Below are 20,589 nucleotides of genomic sequence, written 5' to 3' on the forward strand. Positions count from 1 at the left end.
CTGCCTGATCAGGTACAGGTGAGAGCAGAGGCTGAATCAAGGTTTCCGGAATAGGGGTTCCGGGACAGAGACTGACGAGAATGTTCTGACTACGACGCAAACTTGAAAAGCTATGGCCAAGGCACAGAAGTTACCCCTTGTTATTTCTTGCAGTTGATCAGCAGATCAGGGGAAGTTTATCGTGCTTGATCTGTGTTTGCTGCAGCCTTGTTGGGCTTGAAAACCGTTGGGGACGAAGTTCTTCTGTTGCTGACCAGGGGAAATCAATGGATATCAATCAGATCATGGGCTTCCTTCGCGTGGGTCAATACTCAATCAAGAGATATTGTTATTGCTCTTTTAAAAGAGATAGTTGCAATATTGAGTAAGATAATTCCATAGTCCAGAGTCTGTTTTGTTTGCATCACTGTTGTTTGCCATACAAACTCGGAATAACAGAGCCTCCCTGCCTGGATGTCTAACTCCACTTTGTCACTTCCCCTGAGCTCCTGTATCTCGAAACGGTTTGCTTGAATTTCCGAACATGCATTGCGTCCTCCTTTCTCCTCCTCACGTCATCCTGCCAGCCGAGTCCAGAGTCCCGGAGAGTATATCAAAGAGAGGAGAAGTTTGAAAAACTAGAGACGACAACCTCTGACGAGTAGATTCTTCTTCTATGAGTTTCTAGAAGAACTGGTAGAAGCTGCTGATTAGCCAGGTATGCTGTTAGGATCGTCCCCTGAGGTCAATGGCGCAGAGCGATCTGTTGCTTGGAGGCGAGAGCTTACAGTTTCCTGTTCACTCCACCTGGGAATTCTAAATCTCTAGGAGAAAACGACTTGAGGGGGTAGATTAAAAGACATTCATGGTGTTTTAATTCACACTGTTCATGATTGGTTCCCTGGGTCATCTTAAATCTAGGTATATTGCGGCTTCCGCCAAACCCCTCAATAACAGCCTCTCAGTACCTCCCCTCTATCAAACTTCCCACGAACAACCAATCCTCATCAACATCACGATAAAGAAAAGCCAATTTTGAGTTCGGTACACCCAAAGCCCTAAGTAAACAACACATCACCATCACAATATATACATATTATTCCCCTCACGATGGCCGAACGAACGTTTTTCCGTCCTCACTCCCCCCGCCGACCTTGCCAATGCACAACATACGCCCACCGGGTTTAGGGGCTAAACCACTGCCGACCCAGAAGAAAGCCTTAGATGACAAGTTCCTCTTTTTTCCCTACCTCCACCAAGACGCCAGACTCTTGATCTGGGAGGCAGCACTGCGACCGCTGCCGTCGAAAAACTACAATGCAACGCATCACTTTCGAGTGCATGTTTGGGAGGACGATGTTCCGTCGTTACTCGAGACGAGTGACGTTGACCACAAGAGTCCGCCACTCTTTGGATCACGAGTGATAAAGGAGCGGGGCAATCTGAAGACGCGCGAGCTCATGGCGAATTGTCCTGAAGGGCTGAAGTCGGTTGTGCATTGGGACTACGGCCTCTGGAATGCCTGTGTTGAATCTAGATGGGTCATTAGCCGACGATTTCGAAAGAAATTCTGGGAACAAACGAAGCTGGCCATTCTGAGAGACTGGCACCCAATACCGGACACAATTCTCGAACCGTTCAATATGGAGGCAGTGTGGCAGAAACATAGCAAGCTGATAGAGAGCGATTACCTGGAAATTAACACTAAATGGTACAAGGACTTTGCATCGGTAGTCAGGATAGGCGGCATGTATACCAACATTGTTGCGGTCCACCCGGCGAAAGATCTCTTCATCGTGGAGGATGACCGATGGATGGATGAGGTCGTTTGCCAGTTTACAGACAGAGAACAAGAATACAACGCGGTTCTGCTCTTTCGAGAAAATGCCTTCTCCCCGACAAACGACGGCTTCCCTATCATGGGAAACATCGGCTTCGTATTCAACGATTCCTGGTCCAATGGCATCACGCGACTCGACAACCCGCGGATCAGTCTGATAGAGGCAAAGAACGAAGATAATCCAAGGGGCCTTTTCCTGCTCCTGCTGCACCTCATCGTAGTGCGGAGATTGGGGGGAATGCGACTTTGGCTTATCGATGAAAAATTCGACCAGTGCCGCACGTGCAAGACGAAGCAAGAAGCAGAAAAAGAGGAGGAGAGGGAAAGGGATCGAAAAGTGTTCTATCGCTATGGAAAGGAGGATCTGGTAGAGGTTGATGTCAAGCCGAACGTGGTGTGGGTGACGATCGATAATGCGAGGTGTATCATTGCGACTTCGTGCGGATTTCTCGAATTCGTCAGCAGAAATCCCATTGCTTTCGCTTCTACGTTCAACCCAGATCCTAGAGCCAAACCCTTCGATTTTTGGTCCTGTGTTGGTGTTCTTGCGCCGAGGTCGAGGACTCCTTATTGAGTGATTGAAGGACGGGGGTGTTAGTCGTTGTCATGTCGTCGAGGTGTTGAGAGAAACCGAGGTCTTTGGGCTGGGGCCAAAGCCAGCTCATAGGACGTTAGTTGGAGTGATCCCAAGTTGTTCTAAGCCTTCGTAATCCTTGTTACCCCTTGGGCCTGACGTCCTTAATTTGACGTTCTTGATTTGATGCTGTCCGGTAGGGCTTCTGCCCATCGTAGTCAAGTATCCCACGCTGCCAAATGAGACAAACGAAAGACGAGAATAAACAAGAACAGCCTTGAACCGGATGAATGTAGGTGCCTATGCTTTTGTACTGATGGGGCCGTCTCCTCATCCATCGAGGCCTCAGTGTTGGTGCTGAGTGAAGCCTCGAGAGCTCACAAAAGACGCTTGAAGAGATCCGGAGATGTGTCTGACGATGGCCTTGGACAAAAGGCATCATATATCCTTGACTGAGAAAGTTTTTCGCTGATAGTACCTTTCAAAGTATGAAATTTGAGCATATTTCTCGAATTATGCTTGAGTGGTGCCCTTGTAATAAGCTTCGGCACAAGAAGTATGAACGACGATTTACGCCCAGCACTGCAAGCCGGCTGGCTGAAAGCTGCATAGGCCACCAGGAAATACCTATTAGTCTTTTTCCTCTACCCTTAAAACTTTGAAAAGGTCTCTTCTGCGATGTTCGGTTTTTTTCCCTTATCGTCTACCATTTTTGCTTGTGACTTCCCGTCAACTACCGCCATGGACGCGCGACAGGAGTACAACGAGAATGCCTCATTTGAGGAAGCTGTATCTGCCATCGTAGTGAGGCGTTCATATGAAGACAGTAACCAGCAAGACCAACAATACGAGCAGACACCTGCGCAGCACTTCGATGAAGAACCAAATACTCAAGATGACAGTTCAAACGACGTAGCGAACCTGAGCATGAGATGGACACAGGCGATGAAGGTAACGAGTATATGAGTGATGTGCTTGAAGATCTTTCTGACGGAAAGTCAGACTCTCAACCTGAAGAGGACTCGGAGGAATCAGATGACCAAGACGACGAGATGTCCATTGATGACGAAGTTGAAGAGATTTCTGAGGGTCCATCGGATAGCGAACAAGGCGAAGAGATAGAACAGCAGGGCCTTCACCCCGCCGTCCCTCAAGGCCCAACGACACAAGAGCCTGTCCAAACAGAAGATAAGGTGTGCATCTGCTGTATATCCCCAACCACGATGGCCAATCGACTGCCATGCGGGCATGACTATTGCCTCTCATGTCTCATCACCGCTGTCGAACTATCTCTCTCGTGTACATGGCACTTCCCCCTCCAATGCTGCAATATGGAGGTACCTCCCGAAGACATCGAGGGAAGTCTACTTGCGAATGACATACAGCAATATCGCGAGAAATGGACTGAACACACGACAATGAATCGAACCTATTGCAGTAATAGTCAGTGCCTCAAGTTCATACCTCCCAACAACACCTCCGACGATGGTACACCCTGCTACGGAGAGGAAGCAGGGTGCCCTGTTTGCAACGAGATCACTTGCACCAGGTGCAAGAACAAGGGACATACCGGTGATTGTGAGCAGCAGGTTGGGCCTGCCCAGGCCTTGGTTCTCGCAGAGACCAAAGGCTGGAAGCGATGTTTACGATGCGGTCACCTCATCGAGCTGGCTGATGGTTGCTCCCATATGAGTATGTCTCCGAACCAACTTGTCAACCTTTCGAAGTTACTGACTTATGCGTCGCAGTATGTGTTTGCGGTTATGAGTTCTGCTACGAGTGCGGTGAGGGGTTAGACAGCTGCGATTGTCATTAGGATATCGATCCTGCTCTCCAACAACACCAACTTGACGCGCCGCTGCAGCCAGTTCTAGCGGCCCCTGATGCTAACCGTCCTCGGCTCCCACCTATGCTGTGTGACCACGACTGGCAGAGGTTGGAGAACGCCGGCCGCTGTAGAGTGTGTCGTGAGGGAGTACACCCCTACACTTTCGAGTGTGCAACCTGCACCCTTCGTGTCTGTCCTGGCTGTCGAGACCGCGCTGTTGCGCAGATCGATGACTGGATCGCGCATTATTATCGCGCAGGATAGGTGACTGTCAGCCGATCAGCGGTGTCCAAGGGAATGCCCCGAAAACCCAAAGTGAGACCGCCTGGGTTCGTTCTGATGATGAAACGTACATGATCAATGTCAAGTCAGTTTTCGACCCTGACAGTGACACTGCTCCCGTCGTGTCCTCCTGAACAAGATCCCCCAGGGCACCGCCCTTACCCAGGTTGCCAACGCAGTCTGTGGGAGTTATGCCAGCACTAGACACATTGCGAATGGTGCAGCATCGGCCGAACGTGTTAACGATGAAGGGGCGCGAGGTTTGCGAGAAGAGGCGGAATTGGTCCGGTATAGGATCGGAGGAGACTTGCATGTTACAGTATATGCGGCTGCAGCTTGGAGATGTTATAGGTGAGAGAAAGGCTGGAGTTGAGGGAAGGAAGGAGCTGCCCAGAGTACACATAGAGAGCACACGTTGGTGCCTTGTAATAGTAATGTACGAATACAACAATAGGAAAATATCGACTATACAGAAATGTATTGTGACATCAATCGGAAGGCATGTACCCGGGCCGCTCGGAGGCTGAGTGAGAGGTCGGCTTCCCGTTCTGAGGAGGGGATGTCTTCATGGGATGAAGATGCAACAGAATTACATTCATCCCTTATGTTTTGTAGTAACTGTAATCTCCTTGAAGCATTACTTAGGCTACTATACGTGTAGGTGGTATAGTCCTGAATTGTGTCTCTGAGACTGTTATTTTGGGTTAATGGAGCTGATAGCTGATGCTTGCTCTGCGCCACTGGCTTCACCTTGAGCTTTTAGTGACATACCTAGCTACAAATAGCACATTTAGCGCAGGACTTAGACATTCCACTACCTTAGGTTACCTAGTAGATGGCTAGGTATAGTGTAAATATTATTTCTTCCTCTTACAGTGTGCCATGGGATTCGTATAGACCTAGTAATAGCACTTGACGCCAAATGATGACTTATAAAAGAATAGTCCAGAAGGTAGACGGTAGACTGAACGCTTACAAGACTAATCTATACATGAACATCGCCTACCATTCTCAAATTGCTCTAGAGTGTTAGTTTGAGTAGATAGACAACTCAGCTGATGCTCGCGTCCAACGCCTTACCTTGACATTATCTTCCAAAATAACACACAACAGGACTTCTAGATGAATCGCAGCGTAATTTCCGAATGTTAGCAAAGTGTACGCCCCCAACAAGCTGTAACCGAAGCGTGAGAATGCTATTCAGCTCCAAATACCATGGCGAAAACATATATTACTGGGGATGTTATTAAAATTGAAGGCAAGGTAAACTTTGCACCATGAAACTAACCAAAGGCCAGAAGACGTCTGATCTGACACCCTCTAGGCATCCTGGCGGCAATGTGGCAAGGGGAAGTGACAAGGTCGCTCTGCAAGGCAACAGATCACTACACAAACATAGATTGGCAAACAGTCCTTTTTAGTAACTGTCTAGAAAAATAAATTCACTTTGATCTTGAGCACAATTATCTCGGCAGGCAGACAGTTTGTCGCAGACACAAAGCAGTGTGCGTTATATGGATTGGCAGTGGACAATTCAGCCCATACTTTGCTTTGCTACGGATCGCTCTGGTCTTGACCAGGCACCGCCTCGAAGCTCCCCAAGCTCCCCAGTCAAATAGGAAACAACTTAAATACAAAACTCATCGACATTCTTACTATCTTACAGTCTATACCTACTTTTGACAAGGAAAAAGCAAACTGGAGCACACAGGAGCACCCCCATCGTCACGACCTTCTCCCACCACCATAAATGCTTCTCAAAACCAGCATATGCTCATCACCGCCACCCATCACCGTCGTGACATCTTACATCCTACCATTTCCACCATCTCATCGATACATCCCCGTAACATTTCCATTATCAACGGAGCGACAACAACAAGAAACATCAGCGGGAAAAAATTCCCCGCTTCATACCACAATGCTTACAAACTGAGTATTTGCAGCGTGTGCACTGCCATAGGAACGTAGGCAGCATGTGATAGCAGTCAAAGCATCGACCCGACAACTTGACTTGCTTCATCAATGGGTGTTGGCAAGCCCCATTCTGGATCTCGGCACGATGGGTTCTAGTGTTGCGTTCAAATATTCCCCCAAACTGCTTTCGCTGCCCCCGAAAGGGCGCAACTTGTGGTTGAGCAGTTTGGAAGGTTGACGCTTTGGCGATAGCCATACCCTTTTCACGGCGCTGGCGGCCATCCCACCAGTCGCATTTGCAGTCCGCTCTGCTATTGTTGCATTGGTAGCAACAGTTAGGACAATCTATGAACAGGGTCTATTAGTTTGATACTGGCTGCAACAGATTATTACTTACACAAGCCTTTCTCAATAGTGTTGTGGCACACGTGACACTTGGTACCTTCATTGTCGGCTGCTTCTTCACCAAATCCATTGAAGGAGTACTCCGACTTCTCCTCTGTCGAAAGCGAGGGAGGAGAGGGAACTGATGGGGTAGATGGGGTAAAAGGAGTCGACGGGCGAGGATGGAGAGAGGGAAGTGACTTATCACTGCATTCACCGATATCCTTTTCACCGATGTCAGACGCCCCAAATTTCTTCCACAAGAAATCGTACAAAGTCTTCTCATCGAAGATAGAAGTGTTGATGTCAACAGGGAGTGGAATCTCGCAACACACAGGAGGGAAGGAAGTAGGCCCTTGGATAGAAGCCTTGACTATGTCGTTAAGACAACCAGCACAATACTGATGGCTGCAAGAGCATGTGATGACATTCTCATCACAGTCGTTGCCACATTTGAAGCACTTGATAACATTGTTATTCTCGTGAACACTGGTTGTAGGTGTAATTGCGTCGTCACCGGTGATGGATACCGCATCGCACTGTGGCTCGGCAGAGATAGTGCACTCATTACCTGGAGCTGAAGTAGTTCCCTTAGTGGAGAGGGAGACAGCATTAGAGGTTTGCACCGGAAGCTCGGTCTCAGACTCGACAGGGTGGGCTGTGGCCGGGGAGACATCGAGCGCGACATTGTCACTCTCGGCCTCTTCCCACTCCTTGGCGAAAGTGCTTGTAGGAAGCGAAACATCTGTTATAGTAGTCGGGATAGTACCGGCAGGAGTGGGATCCTCATCAAAAGAAATGAGGCCCTCGCGCGCCTCATTGTGGTGGAGGTGAGTCGCTGGTGCTGGGGATGCAGCCTCAATGCCAACACTTTCGACATCGCGAGTAGTGGAGTCCTTTGAAGGGGAGCCCTGTTCTGCCTCTCGGGAAGAGATTGACTGACTGGAACTCTGGGTCCGGGCTTCAATTATGTGACCCACATCACTTTGGGAGAGGAAAGCAAGAGCAGTTTCCGTGACCTTTGAGGCCTTGCTACTGTTTGAGTGAACAGTCTCCAACTTCGAGAGAGCCACAGGGGGAGCACCAGCGTTGTCGTCGGAATAGATGTCGTCGTTGATGCAAGCTTGTTGATCTGGTATGATATTAGTGAGGAAGTTAGAGTACACAGCAGGTGGTGCTTTACCTCGAAGAGCGGCATCAAGACGGGCGATTTCATTCTGATATGCGGCCTCCACAGAAATAACAGGAGGATTGTCATGAGAAGGCGTGATCACAATCTCGCTGGCAGAGTCGGAAAAAGAGGCAACAGTGGCAGTAGTGGAGTCAGTCAAATGTGCCTCCTAGACATCCTCTTCGACATTGTCCAACAGTCCCTCTGTGCGAAGCCCGTCTAAGAAAATCAGTCAGTGATGTGATGGTCTGGGTGCGTTGATATTGCTTACCCATGGGGCCAGTAGCAGCGGTAACGAGTCCATCGACCTGACGAGTGGGTGCCGCGGCCGAAGGAGATGTAGCGCGAAGCCCTGGGAGATCATACTCGGGGGTAGAGAAGCCTTTGTTTACTCGAGCATTAACAGCTTCTTCATTGAACTCTACGGCCCCTACGGCAACGAGTTGCAAGTAGGGACGGATTGCTATCGCTTCCTTCTCAAGATCGGACAATTCACCTTCCCCTGGGTTCTGTGAGAGCAACACATCGATGTTGTCCAGCTGCAGCCGCGCATAATGCTGCATTTCTGCGTCTTGCACGAAAGACATGGCGGCAAAGACGACGGGGCAAGTGGAGTGATGGGATTGAGTGACAGTGGATAACTGAAAGGAAGATGAGAAGTCAATGGGATGAAAGTTTGGTGAAGTGTTTAGTTCAGTTTGTGAGTAGAGGAGGATGTGAATGTTGATGAATGGGAGATGGCGGAAGGTGGCAGAAGGCGGGGGAGGAGAAGAGAGATGAAGAGGGGAAGAGGAATACTACCTAGCTCAGGTCCGTTGTCGGGGAAATAGCAAGAATCGCTGAAGGTGCGGATGGACTAGGGCAAGGCAGCCTCAGGCCTGACGTCAACTTGAAGTAGGAGCCTAGGCGTGCCCCCTGAAGGAACCCCTGGAGGGAACTCGCCCTGTCGTGGCAGTGTCGAAGGGGCACTGGGTTCGAAGCCACTCTAATACATGATAATAGGGGCGTTTTGGTATATATAGAGATTCATGTAAGGATGTAGATGCTTGGGAAGTGATGATATATTTGTTGAGTGTGCAAAAGGGGATATGTTGGAGGATCGAGGCCTGGCCATGTTGCTAGATGTCCGATACACCAGATTCCCCCCTCACTAGGACATATAACACAAAGCAATAGCTCTGTTATCTGGAAGCTTTGGATGTAAAAGTAGCTTTGATGCCCATCCCTTCTCATTCACATTGCGTAACTATAGCAGCGACCTTGCCAACCTATTGTTGCAAATACCTTAGGCCTGTAAAGATTGCCTACAAACCTCAATCAAGACCTCCAGAGCTTGAGAGAGGACCAAATTTAGTAAAGATTACCCTAACATTGTGCCAAATTACCCACAGCTTCTCATCGCTTAGGATAGAGGCCCGGTGTTTACTGTTCTTGGCTGCGATGATCGGAGCCGTACTTGCAGCAAACATCCACCTTCTTGCGGTCACTTGAAGAAGTCAATGCATCCATTTCCCTGCCAAAAGACCTTTGAGCCCCTTTCTACTATACATATGATCAAGCTAAGCATGTCTCAGCCCTCCCACCATTTTGTTGCTTTTCCTAACGCCTAGTCCGTACCAGTTACACTCCCCTCAAGTCATCATCGTCTTCAACGCCATCCCCAACGTCAATACAGAATGATCCTCTCCCATAACGCCCGGTGGTTTCTTATCCAGTCCCATGAGCCCATAAACAGCCAACTGCGCCGACCTAACCGAGTACTCCATCGTGAACGTTAGCTCCCTCTCGATCTCAACAAACTGCCCCATCAAGCCCAAATTCTTGCTTCCCTCGGGTATCACGTCTGGTCGATCGCCCTTCTTGCGTGTCAAGAATGGACTTCCGATTAACGGCATCAGGCAGGGGATCGTGATGGAGCGCTCGAGGGTGGGTTGCAAGGGAAAGGCCATGAGGTGAAGAAGCTCGGTGAGGATTTCGGCGCCTGTGCATTCGAGCATGGGCTTTCTGACGTAGCGGCCTTGTTGGTCGGGGAAGAGACCGTAGCCCCAGAATACAAAAACGTCGGAGGGTTGATCTCTGACGTACGGTTGTTGAGGGATTGTGAGGGAGAGCATCCAGGGGCAGTCACGGAAAGTTATTAATGGTACAGCTCCCGTTAGTGTGCCGGTCCAGGTACGTAAGTGCTCGAAGAATGCTGGGTCGCGAAGGGTGACGGTGAAGGAGAGCCATGTTGACTTTGAAGGTCGGTCGAAGAATGCTTCAGGGTTGCCGAATGTGTTGGGGCGATCCATCGCAAGTCTATCCCAGAAGGTCCACGAGGGGTCGAGTGCGTGAGGTGCTGAGTCGCGAAGCTCCATCATCGGTGGCGGCTGGTCATTTGTGCCGTATCCCATTCCAGATGTGAGGGAGCCAAGGGTGAGAAGTACAAGGTCATCAGGCCCAGTTGATATCAAGACATGCTTGTTGTCTTGGTATGTCTTCAGGGCGGACACCCGAAAGTCGGAACCTACATCCTCAATCTCCAGACCGCTAACTTGAATGCCTACACAGGTCAGCTTTGTCCCTTCGAACGAATACCCGAACTTACCGTGCCGAAACTCAACATCCATCGCCTTCAGATACTGCGCCAAAGGCTTGATGATCGCCTCAAAGTCCTCCTCAGGCGCCTGCTCTACGCCAGACAATGTTCCCATGTTGGGAAACTCATGCAACATCCTATGCAGACACCGCCTGAACTCAACAGCACTACACCATGGGTGAAACCGATTGAGCGACGACCATAAATCCCAAAAGTTCGTCTCGAAGAAGTCGGGTTCAAACAAAGCCTGAATCTCAAGGCCTTCCAGCTCCTCTTCCGTCTCGAGAACTACTCTCATCAAGTCGCACTGGTTCTTGACACTCAAGGCCATTGTGCTCACATCAACAGCTTCAGGCTTCTCAGTTCCATGGTCGTCAATGACCTGCCTCACCAATCTCGTTCCCGATGCGCCGAGCTTCCTCCTTGCTTGGTTGAATCGGTGCAATTTGGCTGCGAGTGTCTCGCCGTCAATGTCCGATGGTACCTTCTCCAACATCCCATACAAACAATGATAAGTGAGACTCATCTTGCGAATCGCAGATACTCGATACCCCGTGTCCCAAGATGGCTTCGAAAACGTAGCCATTGATCCACCAGCTTTCGCCGATGCCTCGAGAATATGGATATGATCCCCTGGGACCTTTGCATCTTCGATCAGAAAGACCGCGGCGGCAAGAGATGCAATACCGCCGCCAACAAGCCATACATGAGGGCCCTTCGCATCGGCGTCATTAGTACTCTCCGGGCTATTGCTAAGGCTAATAACCCCGTTGTTCTCATCGGGCGAAATGTCGTGTTTGTCATCCATCCTTCCAATTCCGCAGTTGCAGAATGTCGTTCGATTTGGCTTGTACTAGGCCAGGGATTGTCGTGATCGCTGCAAGCGAGGAAGGATCCTTGCGGAGAACGGCACGCATGCAATTGGTAAGAATCCTTTTGCTTTTTTATCTTTCGACGAGTCTAGCTTTGACTAGCTTCTTTAGAGGAAAGAAAAACAAGATCGATCGGGTTTATCTGGGGAAGAAGGGAGATCACGAGAGAATGGCGAAACTTTTATGACTGGGCTGGGCCTCATTCAGCACGAACCCTCCCACGGCCCGGTCCATCCATTACAAGAGACACATATATAATGACTTATCACGTACATTGACGCCTCTCTTTCGAGATATTGTTTGAGACTTTTTTTTTCAGTCTCAGGTCATGGACGAATGAAATGCTGCTGTTATGAAATATGGGAGCATCGTACGATGTCTGGTTGTGATACCGGGTGGACCGGGCAGCCATCGGAAGCGGGCCGCTGATTGTGACGGAGGATGAAGAATTTACCTCCGGAAGGCGCCGGCGCTTCAATAACTGATGTATTGTGTCATTAACAAACTATACATGCGGTGAGCTATTATCTATGGTGTTTTGAGATGTCCCATACATCGATTGATGGACTGTGACATTGATTGTCGGTTCTGTGGATGTCTCAACAGTTACGCAAAGATCATATCATGAAAACTCAATGGCCAATGCACCCTTGGGTCTCGGCCTCCGTAGACTGGGCCGTTGAGCTGCCCCTCAGGGAGTAGGAAAATGACCTCTGTATCCTGAGCGACAAAAAGATTTAGGTAAGTTTAGTAGAACTTAGTGGGTCTTTAGAGTAGTTGATTTTGGTACCCTCGTTAAATGCGTAGAATTCTTTTCGGCCTTTGGGGCGCCACGGGACTTTTCATGTCCAGAAAAGGCTGCTATCACTCAGCAGTTGCACTTTTAAAACATGCTTAAACTACTCCGTATTTTAGAGGTCTTTTTAGGTTCGGAACATTGCAACGGGATGAGTTAGCTTTAATGCATGAAAGTCTTGGTCACGGTAAGCCTTCACCTCTGCTTTCAACACATACAATAGACAGCTGGCTCTATTTGCTATTTTCACTGTTCAGGCGGCAAATAAATGTTTCCCCAAAAGAAATTAGCAAAAACAATACATCAATTAAATGATGTGACAATCCATCCTCCGGCCTTCAGGGTCTACGGCCCCGCAAACAACCTTCCGGAGGGTGGACCTTCAACGGCCGGGTCAGGGTTTAACCACAACAAGGGTCTCGTCTTTCAAAGACGATTCTTGCATCATGAACCACGACACAAGTTTGACAATTCTCCGCGAAGCAAAAACGCCGATGTCTGTACATCATTGTGTCGTGGTTTGCGCAGATCCGGGTAGCATCCGATGCACTGGGCCGTGAGTTGCCGGCCTCAATGAGTGAATGTTGGATGGTTGTTGAGATATTGCAACCTTGAAATGTTTCATGTTTGTTCAGTGACTTCATGTTAGACGATGATCGACGAGCAGCACTCGCTAGGCTACAGATGAGTTTGGTGGCAAGTTATGAGCACATCGTTGAGCCATTCACCCTCCGGGCTTTTGCGCTCACGAATCAAAGAGTGGTTTTCTCATGGAAGAAGCTTGATAGGCCAGAGAGTACTATGTAGCTTCTTTTTCGGCATAATGATAGCCCGTACGAGCTCACAGAAATAAGTACGGCGAAAGTCGCTGCGCAGTAAGAATGATCAGAATATGCAGGTTCAGCAGATCAAATGGTTCCCCTCCCTCCGCCCCCAAACAAGAGTCCAAACGTCTCTCGGCATTTGCGAGACTAGAAAATAATGGCGCATCATAGCCGAATGCGGCTCAACGTCAAAGCCAAGGACCAGTCTCTCCTCAACGTCACCACCACAAGACATCATCCGGATATCCGCCCAAAGAGCCTCAAGAACCTCGGCTCAAGAGATCAAATCTTATCAATCTAACCTCTAGAGCATCTCAAACCATACTAGAAACCGAAATCGCAGCTTTGCCACGTCTTAACCCCACCAGAGCTCGACTAGCGCGGAGAATTCTGCTCATGAAAGCCTGGATGGTGATGGTGGCAGGGAGGAACTGATTGATAAGGAGTGGGGCGAAACGCCAAGACCATGAAGAATGTGGAGTTTTTTACGTACAAGGGGAGATTCTGCGCGGATGAGACCGGCGATATTTTGCGACCATGTCGTGAGAGCCTCACTTGTGAGATAGTGAGTTTGTATAGAGTAACATGAATTGAATGAAAGATGATTGTGTGAAGAGACAGTTGTCAATCCACAGCAAATGCTACATCTTGTTAGGTCGAGGTAACATGGAAATTTGACAGCAATGACAGCAAAGAGCAGAAAGGAAAAAGCTGGAGGCCAGACATTTTTCGGTTGGCCTCGAAAGTGGATGATCAGGGGTATTCCCTCCACTTCCCTTCCCGCTACGGCGCGTTTTACGTTTACGATCACGCGTTGTTCAATTGCCTCCAAATTCTTGGTCACTGCGCCTCGAATCCAACTCATCATGAAATCCAAGGAGAGCTGAAAAGGACCACGCGTACTACCAGATCAATACTGAAATTGGCTGTAATAATTATTCATCATTTAATTGTCGGTGACGGCAGTGGTGGTGGTTATTTGCGTATTCGGTTTTTACGATTACGAAAGGGAAGCTAGGGGAGATAAGATTAATGGAAGTGACAAGCATCATGGAAGTGAAAGAGGGTTCCATTTGGGACTGTCAGATCGTGGCATGGTTACAGTCGTTTGCATTCATGCAGTGTTTGACAAAGAAAATGTTGCGGTAACACAGTTGGTGGAAAGACACCTTCAAGCCCGTGCTGAGAACAATATCTTGACAAGTTGTATTCTTCTACAAGTCAAATGACTTTGCATTGCATTATGATCGCCCTGAAGGAGTCGATGCCTTCCCTGTAGCCCACGCGGTCGATACGCCACAGCAGTGCCCTGGCCCTGCAAGCCACTCACTAACAGTGGCCAGCGGTGCATACAGACAAGGTACTCATCCGTAAATCTTATTCGGCGCGGAATCTTGCAGCTTGTGGTAATGTACCGTGATGACACAAGCTGTCCGATTGGTTTATCGCATGCACTTGTAGTCCAATTGGCCAGTCAGACTGTGATTCCAAGAAATCGGTGATGGCATCTTCATCTCTTTTTTTCTAGAGTTTACCTAGTAATTTCACCGACAACGCCGCCATTTTACATTGAGGAACAAGAGATCAAGGGCCTTCTCCACAACAAGATTAGTTCTCGGCTCTACTGTACCGGTGATAATTGGTCTGGTCGTTTGTTCAACGTTGAGTCCCCTAACAGAATAGCTACCTAGGCCTGCGTATGATCCTACGACCCTCCGACCGACACTTTGAATATCCCTCCACTTTCTTCCGGTCTCCATCATTTCCCGCTTCTTGGACCATCCCATCAATCTCAATCTCCCTCCACACCCTCTTGACCCCCTTTTACCTCTTTTTTTCTTCCTTCTCTTTTTTCTATTCCCCCTCTCCCATTCGTAATCGCTCCCCTTCTCACAACAGAGAATAATCCCTTTCTCTATTGCCTTGTCGAGTTGGTGGTCGTCGCCTCCTTTGATTCGTCCCTTTTTTTTCTGTGGCTGTCCCCCAGCTCAGCTCGGCCTCAACGCCTTGCCCCTCCACCTCCCACCGCGTTTTTGGGTCATCCGCCTCGAATAGTTGGAAGTAATAGGACTGTCACTCAGGGAATGTAAGTAATGCAGTTTATCTGCCTAAGCCTCACCCATACTCGTCATCTGCTCCATCGCCGCACACATTTCTTTGTTGTGGTGTTGTCAATGGCTACTTCAAATACCCGCCTTTTCTCCAGATCTTTGCTTCTTCCCCGGACTTACACCTGCGCTTAGACCAAAATCAATGTGGTAAACGACATCGACGAATAGCTCTCTAATCCTCGAATCGAACCCGACATCATGGCTTCGATTCTTTTGCCGAAGCGCTTCCGCGGCGAGGCTCCCGTTACCGAAAAGACTACGCCGTCATGGGCTTCCAAGCGACTTACGCCCATCGCCCAGTTCCTCTCCCGACTCGCGTGCTCTCACCCGATCCACACCGTCGTCGTTGTCGCCGTCCTCGCGAGCACCTCATACGTCGGTCTTCTTCAGGAGAGCCTCTTCAACACCGGTGTTGAGAGCGCTACTCTTGGCAAGGCCGATTGGTCTACCCTCGTTGAAGGTAGCAGAGTCCTACGCGCAGGACCCGAGACCGCTTGGAACTGGAAGGCCGTCGAGCAGGACTCTGTTGCCGATGCTGGTTCGGACGCCGACCACCTCGCCCTTCTGACTCTTGTCTTCCCCGACAGTCTCTCTGCCGAATCCTCCAGCACTGCTCCTCGCTCTCACCACGTGCCTATCCCTCAGAACCTGTCTATTACGTCTCTGCCCTCTACCGAGAACCCGTTCACCGCCTACTCTCAGGACAGCATCCTCGCCTACGCTCTTCCCTACTCTGAGGGTCCCGAGTTTCTGGCTGCCGCCCAAGAGATACCCAACGAGGATGCCGTCGAGATTGAGACCAAGCACGGACGCGAGAAGAAAACATGGATCATGAAGGCTGCCAAGGTCAACACCCGCAACAGTGTTGTCCAGTGGGTTAGCAATGCTTGGACTGAGTTCCTCGACCTTCTCAAGAACGCCGAGACTCTCGATATTGTCATCATGCTTCTTGGCTACATTGCCATGCACCTGACCTTTGTTTCCCTCTTCCTCTCTATGCGCAAGATGGGTTCCAAGTTCTGGCTCGGCATTTGCACTCTGTTCTCCTCTGTCTTCGCCTTCCTCTTCGGTCTCGTGGTCACCACCAAGCTGGGTGTTCCCATCAGCGTCATTCTTCTGTCTGAGGGTCTCCCCTTCTTGGTCGTCACCATTGGCTTCGAGAAGAACATTGTCCTCACCCGCGCTGTCATGTCCCACGCTATTGAGCACCGACGAATTCAGGCTCAGAACTCCAAGTCTGGCAAGCGATCTCCTGAGCGCTCCATGCAGAACATGATCCAATATGCTGTTCAGGCCGCTATCAAGGAGAAGGGTTTTGAGATCATCCGCGATTACGCTATTGAGATTGTCATTCTCGTCATTGGTGCTGCTTCTGGTGTTCAGGGTGGTCTCCAGCAGTTCTGCTTCCTGGCCGCCTGGACCCTGTTCTTCGACTTCATCCTCCTCTTCACTTTCTACACTGCCATCCTCAGCATTAAGCTTGAGATCAACCGTATCAAGCGCCATGTTGATATGCGTATGGCCCTTGAGGATGATGGCGTCAGCCGCCGTGTTGCCGAGAATGTCGCCAAGGGTGATGATGAACTGAACCGCGTCAAGGGCGACACCTCTCTGTTTGGCCGCAAGAGCAGCAGCATTCCTAAGTTCAAGGTCTTGATGATTCTCGGCTTCATCTTTGTCAACGTTGTCAACATCTGCTCGATCCCATTCCGCAACCCCAGCTCTATGTCCACCATCCGAACCTGGGCCAGCAGTCTCGGCGGTGTTGTCTCTCCTCTCTCCGTTGACCCCTTCAAGGTTGCCTCCAACGGTCTAGATGCCATCCTCGGTACAGCCAAGTCCAGCAACCGACCTACCTTGGTCACTGTCTTGACTCCCATCAAGTACGAGCTCGAGTACCCTTCGATCCACTACGCCCTTGGTTCTGCCGCCAGCAACCCTGCTTACAACGATGCTTTCCACCACCACTTCCAGGGCTACGGTGTCGGCGGCCGCATGGTGGGAGGAATTCTCAAATCTCTCGAGGATCCCGTTCTCTCCAAGTGGATTGTCATTGCTCTTGCTCTCAGTGTCGCTCTTAACGGCTACCTCTTCAACGTCGCCCGCTGGGGAATCAAGGACCCCAATGTTCCTGAGCACAACATCGACCGTAACGAGCTTGCCCGTGCGCAGCAGTTTAACGATACCGGCTCCGCTACTCTTCCTCTCGGCGAATACGTCCCTCCTACTCCTATGCGAACCGAGCCCAGCACTCCTGCTATTACCGACGACGAGGCTGAGGGTCTTCACATGACTAAGGCTCGCCCGGCCAACCTGCCCAACCGAAGCAACGAAGAACTTGAGAAGCTCTTGTCCGAGAAGCGCGTCCGCGAGATGACCGACGAAGAGGTCATTTCTCTGTCTATGCGTGGCAAGATTCCTGGTTACGCTCTTGAGAAGACTCTTGGTGACTTCACCCGCGCTGTAAAGATTCGACGAAGCATCATTGCCCGCAATAAGGCCACCACCGACATTACCCACTCGCTCGACCGATCCAAGCTACCTTACGAGAACTATAACTGGGAGCGCGTCTTCGGCGCATGCTGTGAGAACGTTATTGGATACATGCCTCTTCCCGTCGGTGTTGCTGGTCCTCTCGTTATCGACGGACAGAGCTATTTCATCCCCATGGCCACTACTGAAGGTGTCTTGGTTGCCAGTGCCAGTCGAGGTTGCAAGGCCATCAACTCTGGTGGCGGCGCTATCACTGTCCTCACTGCTGATGGTATGACTCGTGGTCCTTGTGTCGCTTTCGAGACTCTTGAGCGCGCTGGTGCTGCCAAGCTCTGGCTTGACTCTGAAGCTGGTCAGGATATGATGAAGAAGGCCTTCAACTCGACTAGTCGCTTTGCCCGTCTCCAGTCCATGAAGACTGCTCTTGCTGGTACCAACCTGTACATTCGATTCAAGACCACTACCGGTGACGCTATGGGTATGAACATGATTTCCAAGGGTGTCGAGCACGCTCTGAGCGTCATGGCCAGCGATGGAGGGTTCGAAGACATGCAGATCATCTCTGTCTCTGGTAACTACTGTACGGATAAGAAGGCCGCGGCCCTCAACTGGATCGACGGACGTGGTAAGGGTGTTGTTGCTGAGGCCATCATCCCCGGCGAGGTTGTTCGCAGCGTTCTCAAGAGCGATGTTGACGCTCTTGTTGAGCTCAACATTGCTAAGAACTTGATTGGTTCCGCTATGGCTGGTTCAGTTGGTGGTTTCAACGCCCACGCTGCCAACATTGTCGCTGCTATTTTCCTGGCCACTGGTCAGGACCCTGCTCAGGTTGTCGAGAGCGCCAATTGTATCACCATCATGAAGAAGTAAGTTTGTCCCATACTTCAAGCCGAACACATGCTAACATGTACAGCCTCAATGGAGCTCTCCAGATTTCCGTCTCTATGCCCTCGCTCGAGGTCGGAACTCTTGGTGGTGGTACTATCCTCGAGCCCCAGAGCGCCATGCTCGACATCCTTGGTGTCCGAGGCTCTCACCCCACCAACCCCGGTGACAACGCCCGCCGTCTCGCCCGCATCATCGGTGCAGCCGTCCTCGCCGGTGAGCTTTCTCTCTGCAGTGCCTTGGCCGCCGGTCATCTCGTCCGGGCTCATATGCAGCACAACCGAAGTGCCGCTCCCTCTCGCAGCACCACTCCTGCTCCTCCCATGACGCCCGTCTCGCTGGCCATGACCAATGCCCAGGAGCGCTCAGCGTCAACAACATCGATGAGCGCTGCTGCTATTCAGAGGTCAAAGCGATAGACGAATAACTTTGCATTTGAAGGAGTAGAGGCGAGCGGGTGATAAAAAGTTTACATAGACGAGAACATGTATGAGTATGATACACTACACACATGGTCTGGGATGGAGCGGATGGTCGCACAGCATGGAGTTTTTGCATTGAACATTCTGGAAAGATGAGAGCATCCATACATACATATACAGCCGACGAAAGGCGGCAATATTGAAGATGGTAGTTATGTTAAAGTACCACTTCGCAATTCAATTTTAATCCTTTTTTTTTTGTTAAATCATGCATATGTCTTTACTCTTGCCACTGCATCTCCATCAATGGACGTGAACTTGATGCCCTTGTCCTCCATGCCTCTCTTGCACTCCTCCCACTTGTCAGGCATGACAGGCTTTGTCCCCTCGTTGACAATCCACGTCGTATAACCCTCCTGCAGCGCATCCTCCGCCGTAGCTTTGACGCAAAAGTCCGCTGCCAACCCAACCACAAAAACATCCGTAACGCCCTGCTCACTCAACATGCCCGCGAGTCCGCTATCACTCACCCTGAACGGATCATAAAACGCACTGTACATCTCCACGCGCTCATCCTGGCCCTTTTCGATAACGGCATGAACTCGCGAGACGTCTAGCTCTGGGACCAGCTCACAGCCCGGGGTGCCTTGGACGCAGTGCGTTGGCCATAAGGTTGTTGTGTAGCTCTTGGAAGGGTCGTTGGGGTGCTGGATTGTTGTGGTTGATGTGTATGGTGTTGACGAGGGGTGGTTTGAGGCGAAGGATATGTGGGAGGGTGGGTGGAAGTCTTTAGTCGCGAGGATGAGAGGGAAGGGGAGGTTTGTTAGGTGGTTTATGGGGGAGGCGATTGTGCGGCCTGAAGGGACGGCGAGGGAGCCAGACTGGAGATGTTAGCTGGGCTTGAGTACGTGAGAAGCGAATAGAGGTGGTGATGGATGAGAAGGCGTGGTTTGGTATACTTGTACCGACATGACCTCCAACACCGCACGTGTCCAGACTGCACACGATCCAAGCTGAGCTTTCAACATTTTCATCTCTCTGAGCATTCTTGCACGCTATCCACATGACTTCGCTTGAAGCCATTCCCAACTCATTCCTCGGTGTTCCCCTGTGACAGAGAAGTACTCACAGGCGGGCAGAAGTCTTCTTGAAAGTCGACAATAATGAGCGCAGGCTTATACGATTTATCGCTCGCCATCATTTCAATCTTGCAACTTATCGATTGAGCGTATTACGAGGCGCGAGTGTGTTGAACGAACGAGCGATGTCTTGCGGATGATGACAATGCAGAAGGGAAGTGACCTAGGGAAGGAAAGAACACTCAGGACTTTGATACTAAATGACAAAAAGAATTTAGGTAATGTAGGATGAGTTTAGAATGTCTTTTGCTGAGTTTGTTTTTAACACCCTATATTCAGGTCTGAGGTTTCTTGCTCCCCCCGAGGGTGATCAACTGATAAGAGCCACCATTTCCCGATCGGCCCCGCTCTTCCGACGGAGGGGTATCACGTTCAGATAACCGAGCACCATTCGCGATTAAGAAGAAAAAAACGAGTTACGCCTGTCTGGTTCCAAACACTGTCTACATGGCATAAACATCAACGAGCTGAGCAAAAAAAGTGTTTTTATAGGA

The 20,589-nt window shown here is 50.1% G+C and overlaps 6 protein-coding genes across 6 annotated transcripts; 3 read left to right on the plus strand and 3 right to left on the minus strand.

Annotated features, from left to right (window-relative positions):
• Positions 1–1,139: 1,139 nt before the first annotated feature.
• Positions 1,140–2,393, plus strand: FSUBG_2031 (uncharacterized protein; the record flags this gene model as incomplete). The annotated part of the gene is made up of 1 exon (XM_036679762.1): positions 1,140–2,393. One exon carries the CDS (start codon positions 1,140–1,142, stop codon positions 2,391–2,393), a length of 1,254 nt encoding a protein of 417 aa, XP_036542307.1.
• Positions 2,394–3,134: 741 nt separating this feature from the next.
• Positions 3,135–4,637, plus strand: FSUBG_2032 (IBR finger domain protein; the record flags this gene model as incomplete). The annotated part of the gene is made up of 5 exons (XM_036679763.1): positions 3,135–3,197; positions 3,296–3,586; positions 3,842–4,085; positions 4,142–4,184; positions 4,481–4,637. 5 exons carry the CDS (start codon positions 3,135–3,137, stop codon positions 4,635–4,637), a joined length of 798 nt encoding a protein of 265 aa, XP_036542308.1.
• A 1,777-nt stretch (positions 4,638–6,414) lies between these two features.
• On the minus strand, positions 6,415–8,562 carry FSUBG_2033 (uncharacterized protein; the record flags this gene model as incomplete). Its single annotated transcript, XM_036679764.1, has 4 exons — positions 6,415–6,457; positions 6,513–6,765; positions 6,818–7,936; positions 8,247–8,562. The coding sequence occupies 4 exons, from the start codon at positions 8,560–8,562 to the stop codon at positions 6,415–6,417; spliced, it is 1,731 nt and encodes a 576-aa protein (XP_036542309.1).
• A 1,044-nt stretch (positions 8,563–9,606) lies between these two features.
• FSUBG_2034 (myosin-crossreactive antigen) lies at positions 9,607–11,361 on the minus strand (the record flags this gene model as incomplete). The annotated part of the gene is made up of 2 exons (XM_036679765.1): positions 9,607–10,517; positions 10,563–11,361. The coding sequence occupies 2 exons, from the start codon at positions 11,359–11,361 to the stop codon at positions 9,607–9,609; spliced, it is 1,710 nt and encodes a 569-aa protein (XP_036542310.1).
• Positions 11,362–15,354: 3,993 nt separating this feature from the next.
• Positions 15,355–18,953, plus strand: FSUBG_2035 (hydroxy methyl glutaryl reductase; the record flags this gene model as incomplete). Its single annotated transcript, XM_036679766.1, has 2 exons — positions 15,355–18,515; positions 18,563–18,953. 2 exons carry the CDS (start codon positions 15,355–15,357, stop codon positions 18,951–18,953), a joined length of 3,552 nt encoding a protein of 1,183 aa, XP_036542311.1.
• Positions 18,954–19,222: 269 nt separating this feature from the next.
• On the minus strand, positions 19,223–20,157 carry FSUBG_2036 (pyrazinamidase nicotinamidase; the record flags this gene model as incomplete). The annotated part of the gene is made up of 2 exons (XM_036679767.1): positions 19,223–19,837; positions 20,086–20,157. The coding sequence occupies 2 exons, from the start codon at positions 20,155–20,157 to the stop codon at positions 19,223–19,225; spliced, it is 687 nt and encodes a 228-aa protein (XP_036542312.1).
• Positions 20,158–20,589: the final 432 nt, after the last annotated feature.

The sequence above is a fragment of the Fusarium subglutinans genome (genome assembly GCF_013396075.1).
Source record: "Fusarium subglutinans strain NRRL 66333 chromosome Unknown NRRL66333_c0000018, whole genome shotgun sequence".
In the NCBI taxonomy this organism is placed as follows: domain Eukaryota; kingdom Fungi; phylum Ascomycota; class Sordariomycetes; order Hypocreales; family Nectriaceae; genus Fusarium; species Fusarium subglutinans.